Source organism: Acyrthosiphon pisum, chromosome X, assembly GCF_005508785.2.
Source record: "Acyrthosiphon pisum isolate AL4f chromosome X, pea_aphid_22Mar2018_4r6ur, whole genome shotgun sequence".
Taxonomy (NCBI): domain Eukaryota; kingdom Metazoa; phylum Arthropoda; class Insecta; order Hemiptera; family Aphididae; genus Acyrthosiphon; species Acyrthosiphon pisum.
The window spans coordinates 94037089-94050527 of NC_042493.1; the positions used below are offsets into that span (position 1 = coordinate 94037089).

The 13439-nt window shown below is 28.5% G+C and overlaps 1 protein-coding gene across 1 annotated transcript; it reads left to right on the forward strand.

Annotated features, from left to right (window-relative positions):
• The first annotated feature begins 5394 nt into the window (after nt 1–5394).
• On the forward strand, nt 5395–13231 carry LOC100571746. The gene is made up of 9 exons (XM_008186842.3): nt 5395–5519; nt 9113–9227; nt 9317–9488; nt 9561–9947; nt 10019–10097; nt 10165–10409; nt 12190–12287; nt 12350–12582; nt 12986–13231. The coding sequence occupies exons 4-9, from the start codon at nt 9645–9647 to the stop codon at nt 13057–13059; spliced, it is 1032 nt and encodes a 343-aa protein (XP_008185064.1). The 5' UTR covers nt 5395–5519; nt 9113–9227; nt 9317–9488; nt 9561–9644; the 3' UTR covers nt 13060–13231.
• The last annotated feature ends 208 nt before the right edge of the window (nt 13232–13439 follow it).

The window sequence follows — 13439 nt, forward strand, 5'->3', positions numbered from 1 at the left end:
TTTCTAATGTAGCAATTTTCTTATTTTGTTGTAATTAAAAAACAAATAACTGTAGATACATGAAAATTCTAATGAATAATTATATTATCAATTTTTATACTTGATAAAATTTTCAAAATATTTTGACTTGTTTTATGCTGTTTACGGACAGTTTCATATTTCAATTTTTTTATTAATTTTTTCTATGAATATCAATTAAGTTTTATCTGTCGGGCCAAAAAGTGTAAAAATTTAATACAAGGCTCCTGATATATTGTTACAATAGCAGTTAAAAAAAATTAAAAATGCATAGGCACAATTTTTTTTTTATAAGCATTTAAAGATTGAATTTTGACAAAATTAATCAAATTTAAAATTGAATAATTATTTTGTAGTTGAAAATTTATAAAATGTTCAACTTTAATATCTAAAGATTGAAAAATTAAAACAAGATTCCATGTAAGTGGTTAATTCTGTTACCAAAAAATCTAATAATACCTAAGCACAGTTTATTTTTATAGTCATTTTAATGGCCCTTTATATAATATATATACTTTTTTTTGTAAATACAATTAGCTTTTAAATTTTTAAATATTTTAATTAATTGATATAAAACAAAATAAAATGAGTATTGTAAATTTGTTAGTTAGAATATATCTCAAGTAATTTTAGATTCTGAGCGGAGCGAGGAAGCTATTGGTTTTACAATGGTGTTTACTATTTTTTTTTCTTTTTATATCCTGTATACAAAATTTCTACCAGAAGAAGTGCTTCGATTTCAACATATAGTACCTTATCATTTAGAAAATTGGATCAAGATGGTACTTTAGAGAGGTAATTTTCCGATTTTCTCAATAGTTATTTAATGCCATGAGAAAAACCACCGAAGAATTACGAAAAAACGCTAAAAATGGGATTTTAATTTCTAAAGCTTTGTTTATCACCATAGAAACGAATAAAAAATTATAATATTATAATATTAATTCAACTTACATAATAAAATAAATAATAACAATATAAAATATCCAGACTGACAAACCGTCTCCGCTCAGAATCGTTTTTCTTATACAATGATATTTTATCATTGAATTCAAGTCTAATACAACCGATTGACCCACTTGTAATCTACTGTACAGCAGAGCGACATCCACTTACCTGCTTTTTTATTTATATAATTTAAACTTCAAACAATTTGATTTTAAGAGGACGCTACCCATAGATTTGTTGTCTTCGTCTAACACACGCACGACATACCAAATTGTCGTTCACTAGTTTCAATAGTGTGCTGTGAGTTTTGATACTAGAGTGTATTGACCTATTATAAAACATTTAGGCCAGAACATTATCTGTGCTAAGGTGTTTCTGATTTTTCAAAATTTCAATTTTCCAGCTAGATATGGGTATGTGAAATATCAAAAATAAAAAATTCTCATTTCTCGCTTGAAAATTAAAATATCGAATAAAAGCCAACGCTTATGCACACATAATTTTGTCATTTAAAAAATGTATAATAGGTCAAATCACTCTAATATAAAAACTAACAGCACACTATTGAAACTAGTGAACGAAATTTTGCTATGTCGTACGTGTGTAAGACAGAGTCAGCAAATGCATGGGTAGGCACATAGGCGCAAATATGGGGGGGGGGGCTTTAGGGGCTAAGTTGGATAATGTTTTAATTCTGTATATCGATAAACGCAAAAGTTGAATAACGCTTTAGTTCTAAATAATGTTAAATTCAAAAATTGTGAAACGTTTTAATTGTAAATAACATGAAACGGAATTTTTTTTTATAAATGCCCTGGTTCAAAGGTATTTTTTATATTTTTGTCAATATTGTCAATAACCCCACTTACTTTTTAATTTTTATAATATGGAGTTGTCTGCAAAATCTTATGTTAAAATTAAATTATTTAATATTAAATCATATTTTAAAATATGGAAATATAGAAAATTATTATACTGGTGGTAAACAAAGTCAATTTTTGGCCTGAAAATTAGGAACACCTATTGGGTATGTTCTCGGGGTCCTATCAGCCATAATTTATTTTGCAGAATATTACGATAGGTATAGAAAGAGATAATATAATGACCCCTTTTATAAAAGAATTCTTCTAGGAGTACGAAAGTCTTAGATTGGACTTGGACCCACTAATAAAATATTTTTAAAAGTACCTCATAAAGCTGATGTAAGTTGTTAGTAATAAATAAAAAGTGCATATGTGATTCCTAGTGCAAAAAATATAAATTGGTCCACTCCTTTTAGAAATCCTGATTACGCCACTGATGACTGTTCATATCGATCTTACAAAATAATATATTTAATATATTATTGACGATCTATTTAGTATTTTATCGTTTCGATGATAGTAATTTAATAATCTGATCACATTAACATTATAGCTACACACACATTCATAATATATTATCATCAATATTCAATTATTAATATATTTATTATTATTATTATTTTCTAATAATAATAATAATAATATATTTGTGCAGTCAGTTTTTATATTATTTATTTTATAATTTTGTTTTTTGTTTGATTATATTATTCATAATCGTATTTTAATAATATTATTGAATATTGAATAACACAATATTGAATATATTACGCTGTGTATGTTAGGTTAGGTTTTACGTTTTATTTTACGTTATTCGGGTAATACAGGCACGCGCACACGCGCAGTAGAAACCGTTTGTACAATTTCGGCTATCTTTCTTTTTTTTTTTTTTTAATTAATCAAGATAGGCAACTAAGGTCATTAGCTGTTTGTTTTTGGTTTATAGGGGAGAAATTGGAAAACACTCATAAGTATCTTCTCTCCGGACACCGTGACTTGCCCGGAGAAAAATGCAACCCGCTGCCGGATTCGAACGGCGTCGGTGCACGTCGCAACCGACGCCTTAGTCCGCTCGGCCACCCCGTCCCCCATTTCGGCTTTCTATCGATTTAAATCAGTCAAAAAAACAACCCACAGCAACTGGGAATTTGGAAGCACTTGAGTGGTTGTGAATCAGACCGCCCACGCAAAACTGTTCCTCAAAACGGTTATATTCGGTAATAGGAACTCAGGAGCAAACTCTCTACTCTCGTTTTCACCACAGTAACAACAATAATCTAATTAATAATAAGAAAAAAATAATATTTTATGACGTGTGTGTGTGTGTGTGTGTGTGTGGCACTATTATGTTTAAATTATTATTATATAGGATTGTGTTACATTATTACAAGACGAGTAGCGGTAAAGCTCTCCTTCTGAGTTCCTGATGAGCAAAATATTGTAAAACGAATACATTGTGTATACAATGTAATACAATGTATTTACGATTTATTATTTATTATAATATATTGTAGTCACTATGATTATCAACACAGTAATACTATAGTAATTTATACCTATTATCTATATAATGATGTTGTATAGTATAATACATTTTAATTTATTCTATGATTGTACTTTGGTCTCTGGCCGTTTGTAAGGCAACACATAAAGCTACAATATTCTGCGATAAGTACTGAGCGTAGTGATTGAAGTCAGTAAGTCACTGGCAGTATACTTCGAAAAAAAAATGTTTCTAATTTTATAAAATAATATTTGGTGACTTGTGCATGAGCGTAGGTATAATTACAGACGTAAATATCCGGTCACTATATGGTGCACCCATACAACGTGATCGGTACTTTGAATTACACACACTAATGTTAATTTACTTTCAACGCATTCACTAGACCCGGCCGTATAAACTGAAATAAAAAATGCCTCAGAATCCCTATGAAACTCCTTAGAATGGATTACGCTCCAGCCCCCTTAATAATATTTGTTCGAACTTGTCACCGTTTTTTTTTTTTTATTACGCCGCGTGACAACCGGTCCGCGACACTTAACACTCTTTCTCTTGCGCTCGAGTCGAGCTGACCGCGCGCCTTTGACGCGTCCGGCCGTTTGCTGCCACTGTCCGTTCACCTCGTGTCGCTCATCGAGTTTCAAGTGCGCTACGAGTTTTCGACGGTCGCGTCGCCCACCGTGCTGGTTTTTCGCCGTCGTTACTGTCGTCGATCCGTCGCCAATTGCGTCGAGTATTATAATCGTTCGCCGCGCAATACACGTCCGTGGTGGTTCGCCGTCAGGCTTTCTAGTGAGTAGTGACTCGCTTTTTTCAATTTTTCTCACTGTTTCACAATCAACTCACCTTTTTTTTTTACTATATCCTAAATTTCCTAACTTTTCTCACTGTTTTGTCAGTATTACGTTACGTAATAGAAAAAATTATAACCCCCTACGTTTTATACTTTTATCTTACGAGAGCTTCTATAGTCATAGTGAATACCAATACAAATCTCATTTATAATATAATGACATAATGTAGATAATATAAACTTGGTAATAATATCTATTATTATTATTATTATTATTACATGGGTTTTAACTGTTGACGTCAGACTGCTGGTGAGCCAGACCCGCATTATTGTTATCGGTGTTCCAGGCCCCTCCACCGTAATTATTAATAATAATATAGTTTTTATTGAATTGTCCATGTAACTCTATTATTGGGTTGCGACGTCGCGATTAAATATTATTTATTATATCGATATTTGTTTACATTATACGCGTGTATAATATATTATAATATAATCATAATATTTTTTTCGTTGTGCGTTTTGGTAATTTCGTCGACAGAGACCTGAGCCCTCGGTGCTGCAGTCCGCGCCGAATCAGGCGATTATCGTGTGTGTGTGTGTGTGTGGTTCATCGCCCACCGTCGAGAAGTCGGCGTTTCCGCGTATCGTGTGCGACGCCGTCCATATCGCCGGGATCACGCCACATAGCGCGTTACGGTCCTTCGCCGTCGAACAGCGCCGCCGTCAATAGTAACCACCGCCCCCGTTCATCTGCGTGCCATCGGCAACGTCGCAACAGCTGTTGCAATCATCGCCGCGGCCGCCGCGCCGATACACCGCCCCGCCCTGCCGCGGCGCATGTGCGTTGGGTTTAATTCATTTATATCATATTAATTTATTATTATTATCATTGTTATTCATTGTTATTGTTGTACATATCGTTCCGCCGATTTTTATTGTTGAGTTGCGCCCGGAAGAGACGTCTTCACCGGCCGACATACGCTCATCAATTGTCGTGCTTTATAATAATATTTCTTTTTTGTTAATTGTTTATGACGCGTTATTATTTATATTGGTCACCTATCCCGTTCAAAGTTAAACACCACCTCCATACGCATAAGTAGTTTCCCTGCCAAACGCCAGTAAATAGCCGGCAGCCCCAAACAATATTACATACTTATTTATACTTATTTAGATAAAATTAATTTGATTTTATTTATTTTCACAATTAACATAAATATACAATAATAATTAAAATATATATCCTTATACGTGCAGCCGGCCCCGCCCGGGAAGTTTTTCCCGGTGTCCCGGTCGTAAAGTCAGCCACTGGGCTCCGAACAATATCGCTATTTAAGAAAAAGCCTCCACGATTCCATCACGCGCACGTGAACAATCATACATTTTTGGTAGTGTAAGTAATAATGCATTTTGTTTGTATTAATAATAATTTAGATCAATCGTTACCCAGACAGCATTACAATATTTTACGCATATGTTATCAATATTTTCTGCGAACATCAAAATATTTTAAATTTGTGTTTTAATTATATGATTTAAGTGTTAACAATAACGAAGCAATATTGTGACAACTCTTGGCAGAAAATTCCATATTGTGGAATTATGTTCATTAAGATATTTTAACAATATGTGGTACCACAGATTTCTAAGATATAGTTAACCCGTCGTTGGTATTGCCATGCAAAGTCCCTCCATTGGTATTGAGTGAGCGCTGCGCTCACTTTGTTGTTTTTTCATCATTATTTCTTATATAGGTAATGAACATAAAATATTGAAACCAACAACGAATTATTAATTGTTTAATCTTTTACAAAAAATGTTCTAACAATTTTTCTTGATTATAAATTGTTAACCACTAAAATTAATTTATAATTTTTTATACATAATTATACAATAATATAATCATTATCATTCATCTTCGCACTAGTGGTCTGGAATATGTTGCTGATTATTATAAAGTACGCATATGAATGTTGTATGCCCCTTAAATATAGGTTTTGAGTTTTTGAAAACGTATTTGGTTGATCTATTGAGTGAGTGCAACGCTCAATTTATGGATATTAACAACATTGCACGTCGAAATCTAATCAAGAATTATTTTTTTTTTTATTATTTGAAGAAATCTACAATCTATACGTCATGTTTTTTAGTATAATAAGTAGGTTTGATATGTGACAAGTAAGAATGATATGAATAGTGAGATTAGGGAAGATACCCAGTGGTATCACCCTATAAAAGAATTATTTATAAAATTATTATAGTTGCAAAAATATATTTAAACATGTGTTGATTGAAGGTATAAATAGTATCAGATGAATCAAGTAATAAATAAATAAGTGGATTTCAGAATACTAACGAGGTGAGTGCCGCTCACTTCGCGACCACTGACAGGTTAAATAATATTTCAGAAACATGTAAATTAAAATATTATTACAATAATACTTTCTCATGCATAACTGCTGTTTACTGGGCAAATAAATTAGGTAAAATTAGCTAAAAAGTTTATTATAGTAGGTATATTATAATTTATATTTAATATATTTGGGATTTCAGAATGCGTATCAAATATCAATTATAACTTATAAGCAGGGCTCGTGACTTATAATATTTGCTTATTTTTATGGTTGACATGGCTTATGATTTTTTCAAAGATTTTTTTAAAAAAAGCTTATTTCCAGTTTTCCTAGTATTTTTTCCTTTTTAGCATGTTTTTGCTTAAAGTATGATCTATGGTGACAACTACCACTAACAAAAACCTAGAAATTTTAGTTAATTTTTTTTTTGTTCACGGTAGAGCTAGTTCTAAAAATAATTTTCTCCTTTGCACCTATTATAATATTTCCTAGTAATGAACACCGTAAACCGTATTTACTCGCTTATCTATACCATAAACGGCCTATTTAATCAATATTTTTTTCGGTTATTCTTAAACAATTTAAAATTTATTTTTTTTAAAAAAACCTATAATAGGAAGTATACCTAATAAAGAAGTTTATATGTTTTAAAAACTCAAAAATACTAAAAAAAAAATAAATGTTAATAATGAATTATTTTATGTTTTCAAGTAAAAATACTTAACAAAATATAGAAAAAAATTGTGTTGAAAGTTTTTGTCGTGCTTCTTTTAATATTTTTAAGTGCTAATAATGAAGTATTTAAGTTTTTTTTTTCAGCGCTTATTTTGATTATTATTATTATTTTTAAGTTTTATAAGTCCCAAACCCTGCTTATAAGCATTAATTATTAGGAGATTCTGAGTATCCACTACTTAAGTAACAGTGGCCTTCAGCACTGCTATTAAATCCAAGTAGTGCAGTTAAAAATTGAAATACATTACAATACAAAACAAATGTGTGTTATTATTTATTATAGTCTTATAGAAGCTTAATAGATTCTGTTTCAGCCATATTATTAGGTATCTGGTACATAATATTGTATTCTGAACTACGTCTTGGGATTGGGTGATTTTAAATTCCCACCAACTTCACTATCACACTACGTACCTACTATTATTATTATTTATTATTTACGACATCACTGTTAAATATCCAATATTTTATTAGACTGTTTCCCTAACCTAATAAAAACTTAAGTCTGAAATGACGCCACTGCTCTACAGAGCTAATACTGCAACATATTGTATACGTAAATACTATATTTGTTATGTTAACAATACTTAACTAAATACTAGTGTTCTGATTAGTGTATCAAAGTCAAAAACTGCAGTTATTATAATATAATATTGACAATAACGTTAAGTACAACTATTTTCTTATTCAGTGCAGAAATTTGGTGTTATTGTGGCATTGTGCCATGGATGAGGTGTAGGGGGACGGAACGCCTCTTCGTTTTTTTTATATTTTGAGAGCTCCGCTTCTAATTAAAATAATTAGAGGGCTGGTAAAGCGTTTTATTTTGTTAGAACAATATTGTAATTTTGTAATTATACTATTTCATAAAGTTGTACCTATTCAACAAGATATTAAGATTCAATGAAATGATTTATTTTTTATGATAAAAAAGTATAATATCATAGTCCGTTGTAAAAAGTATTTTACCTATTTATCATTCAGTGGCGTATTTTGGTCAAGTCAAAAAACCCAAGTTGGTTTATATCATATAAGTGTCTTTCAGTACCAATGTCGTATTTAGGATTTTGTTGCCCTGGATGGTATTTTTTTTTAATGCCCTCAGCCTCTTCCTCCACCGGTTTTTTACAGTGGAAATTCTTCTCACCCATAAAAAACTTACAATTCATGTTATATGGTAATAGTATCGTTCAGTATGGAAATCTATCAAGTGCCCCAGAATGTGGAATGTTGTAATATTAGTAGGTATAGGTACTCGTATTCTCATACTTTCGTAGCACCCTTGATAAAAAAAATAAGTTAAATAGTAAAATGTATTAATTTATTTTTTATTTATTTTTGAATTACAGTAGCAATTTTTTTTGGTTGATTGACCTATTCTCAAAGTTAAAGTTAAGAACATGACATGTGTTTGTAATTGCTGCGAGTTGTAAGCTTTTTTATATTTTCCATAGGTTCACCTACTCAAAACTGGCTTAATAAGGGAAATATCTTGGAAATCTAAAGTTTAAACACAGATGTTCTTACTTTTATATTTTACGATAGTTTGGTCCATTCATTTTTATATTAAAGCAAACCACACATAATTAGTTCTGCTAAATGCAAATTTCCTCTGAAGTATGTATGGACTACATCACATGGAGATTGCATGCATCTCACTTGATATTGAATAGTAGGTACTAGGTTGTCCATATTTTTTTATTCAGTGTATTGATTGTTTTAATACCGGTACAAATTATACAATTTTAGTTTTCAATTAAACTAATATAAATCATATATCTGACATTGTTACAAGTATAGATTGTGCGATAAATCAAATTAAAAATATTTTTTTCTACAATAATGGTAGCTGAATCAGAAATAAATATTTTGTAAAAATTTACTTGATTTTTTTCAGGTATATCTAATTTTATTTTATACTGATATCCAATATTCCAATTGAGCCAATATCAATAATTAAGTAATAAATATAAAGATATTCATATGTCCATGATTCATACCAATAGACAATAGTAAATATGTTAACAGTATTAAACTTGATTTATTAAAGTTAAATTATATAATATTCATTTTTTTATAATTATAAATACATTTTTTTCAGTTATGCACCTAATTTTCAAGAATCTAAAATGTAAGATCTACATATTATATATTATATCAAGAGATAATAAACAATTCAATTTGAATATGAATATAGAATAGTTGTATGTAGGCATTGTATTGCAATAGAATAACTATTCTGGTTTATTTCAGCATATACATAAGTTAAACAGGTAAAAAAAATTCAATTATATAATATATCTTTATCTTGTAACTTATATACAAATGATGAAAAATACATTTAGGTCTTGACAAATCGTATTAAATAATGATTTAAAATCAAAATATAAAATTTTATACGGAACAAAAATTATATTAAAAGAAAAATTATGAGTAAAAGAAAAATACCACAAGAAAAGTCTGGTGAAATAACTAAAAATATTAAACTAAATACAAAGAGCAGTTATAATGTGATGCATGAACACAATTACTTTCATATTAATAATAAAAAAGGCCGATGGTCAATCAAAAATACTGAAAAAATAGCATATGATTATGATAATTGTGGTTCTATACCAGATTGGTGTATAGTCAACAGTTCAAGTGATGAAGAGGATGATAGTGATGATACCACAGATATGTCTCTTTCTCATATATTGAAAATAGAATTTTTAAAAGACCTCCTACACCCGGTGAGATTTTGTTAAATTATGTTTTAAATGTATTTAAACCATAATTATTGTTGGTAACTTCCAAATTTCAGTACAAAAATAAGAAATGTGCAAATGATTTGTTACCAGATAATGATGTAACCATTATACAAAATCAAAATATTACAAATGGTAGGTGTCTATAAATATATTGAACTTTCATAAAATATAAATTTGAAAATTTAAATACTTTTTCTAGGCACTGAATTTCAAACAAAATTGAGTAATGAACCATGCATGAAACTTATTAATAAGGACAATTGTACGTATAATGAATTATCATTAAATGCTCCAATGAAGACAAAAAGAAGAAAAGATGATAAAAATTTGCAAATTAATTTATTGAGCTCATCTTTACATCTAAGCAATTCACTGTTTGCGAAAACAACACATTCTTCATATGATAATGCTGATTTTGCAAAAACAAAAACACTTACAAAAAAAGTAATTATAAATTATTAACTCTTCAGTTTATTATTTTTAACTACTGTCCTATATTATAATATAGTGACTAGTCTAATCAGTGGTATATCTAGAGAGGGAGGTTATTGGGCAGTTGCCCTAGGTGCCAAATTCCTGAGTCCCATAAAAGGGTGTCTGTGCTTGAGGTTAAAAGTACTTAATACTGATAATGAATTTATATTTTTACTACATTATGTTACATTAATAATTTTACAGTTTAATATATTGTACCTATTAATAAAATATTGACGGAAATAAAATAAATATAAAAATAAAATTTTTGCTGCATACTAGTTGATCCCAAATATAACTACGATAAAATGTCTAATCTGAAAGTCAGCCCGGTTTTTGGTTTGCTATGTCATAATTTTTTTTGCTATAAATCTGAGTTGCCTTATTTATATTTACTGTTTTGAGGCAACAACTATAATATTTTTGTTAAATAAATAATTTATTAATACATAATATAAATAATATTTAATTTAGTAGAAGAGGTGATGGTGCTGATAGAACAGCGTTTCCCAATCTTTTCCCCTCACGGCACTCTAGTCATAATCATTTTTAGCTGCGGCACACTTGACACTGACTTATATTGTATATTATGTTTGATATATATATATATGTATAATATATTTTTAATATTAAGATATTAGGTTTCATCATATTAATACCAAAAAAGTAGCATATTTTCTTGTTTTACTTTTTGTTCATATATTATGTCCAATTTAAAAAGATTTTTTAAAATTTATTTAAAATGTACTTATCAATGATGAGTTTTTTTGTATATTTAATAAAAAATTTAAAATGTTAGTACAATAAACTAATCAATACAATTTAAATATTAAAAATATATTTTAACAAACAGTAAAATAGGGACACTACATTTCATGTTTTCATTTTCAAAAAGATTAATAATAGAATTTATAACTTGTTCAAAATATCTAAATTGTTCTAAATCTATCTTATTAGTATTTTCAAGAACTTTTGATGCTATAAGATACAATTTTGATGGTGAATTTGCCTCGTGGTATTTTTTGTGTGAAAATGACTTAATGTGCTGATCAATTTGAAACATTTTTCTACTACAACTACTTTATTACAATACTGCCAAACAACTGAATTATCATTTAATGTTTTGAAAACCTCACCTTATTTGTTATACGATTCAATCCATTTTCAAAGTGATGGTAATTTTGAACTTGGACACTTTGACATTGTAAAGTAACAAACACAAACAATGTTATATAAAATAAACACGTTTTTATAATACGTTAGTTATTACCTAATGTACGCTTCAAACTACAGTCCTCAGTCAATCAGTCCGTGTTCCGTAGTATTGACGATAAATCAATAATGTTAGACGGATTAGATAGAAAGGAGTATGCAATGAATAGGTATACCTTCCTACCAACTAATAAGTAATAAATAATAATGATCTGCGGAAACTTAATATTATATTTTTAATTTTTGGGTTGTGGAAAAAAATTTATGTATAATAATTGTACATAAAATTATAAAATTAAATTAAAACATTAATTAAATGTATACGTATTATGCAAAAGTATAAAAAATAAAAATGTTTAGTATTATTTATTTAAGTATGATTGATGAAAATTGATGAATTTACTGCATGTAATTGCTTATAAAAATATAAATGTGCATTATATGCATAATCCAGTATTTAATTATTATTATTGAGTGTTGATTGTATATTATGTCATAAATAATTTAATTACAAATATTTATTATATTAATATTTTAGGTGTGTCCACCATTACATTGGATTCATTTAATATATTTAGCGATAAAAAATTCTGCTACCGAGAATGTAACTTGTTATGATATACAACGTATAGTCAGGTATTTTATTTTATTCAACTATTTTATATTGATACTTAATAATATTCATGCTTTATTTTTAGATGTTGGTTCCCCTATTATTGTAAAAGATCATATGTTAAATTTATTCGTATAATATTAAGTCATATTAATCATAACTGTCAAAAATATTTTCTCTGTAATTCATTTACTATTATGATTCACCAAGATGATACATGGACAATTAATAATATCCATATAAATACTTTGGAAGATAGTTTGATGCAAATTGTTGAAAATAATGAGGATCAAATAAAATCAGCAATGGCCCATCCTGGTAACTTATATTAATAAATTGTTCGAGGAATGGGCAAACTATTACTTTTTTTTTAAGATCCTTTAATCGTAAAATAAAATTTGCTATTTAATATTATTATGTTTATTAAATATATATATATGATATTATGTGCTCTATATACACATTGTTGTCTTTACTATTTTTGTTTAAGATAATATTTTACTTTATCTTATCATGATTTCATTATAGTTTGCCCATCCCTTAACTATATAATATATTTAATTTTTATTACTCAAATTTTAATAGAGGTCCCAAAGTTAATACTTTATTCAAATATTTTTTTTAGTGCATGTACTATAATATACAGTTGTAATATATGTATAATATATATGTTTTAGGTTAAATATATAAAATATAATTACCTTGTATTTTACAATTACAGATCAATTATCAACGATAGTAAAAGGATATGGTGTACTTTATTTGGGATGTAGCCAAAATTCTATCAAAAACTAACAGTTTTTGTCTTGAAAACTATTTAAATTATAACTGAATTAACAAGAAATTCATATGACTATAATCCAGAGACTACTACTAAATGTTGCATAAAATGGTATTTAAATTTCTTAAAAATATTATATTCACTGTACAAAATATATGGCTGCCTAGTTATTAATAAAATACATCTAATTGTGTATATTTTAGTTATTTTGTAGTAATTTTATAATATTAATTCAACTTGCTGGCTAACTTAATAATAATAAGTAATAACAATATAAATATAATATAAAATATCCACACAGACAGACCGTCTCTCTTGTACATTTGTAAGACGAAGACACCATGTCATGGGGTGTAGCATCTTCTTAAATAGTGTTTTTCAGTTTTGAATCTAT

Excerpts from the sequence above, each read along its gene's own strand:
- LOC100571746 (XM_008186842.3), top strand. The coding sequence starts at position 9,645 with ATGAGTAAAAGAAAAATACCACAAGAAAAGTCTGGTGAAATAACTAAA. Across the intron at positions 10,410-12,189 it reads CAAAAACACTTACAAAAAAA|GTGTGTCCACCATTACATTG; the intron begins GTAATTATAAAT and ends TTAATATTTTAG. Across the intron at positions 12,583-12,985 it reads ATCAGCAATGGCCCATCCTG|ATCAATTATCAACGATAGTA; the intron begins GTAACTTATATT and ends TTACAATTACAG.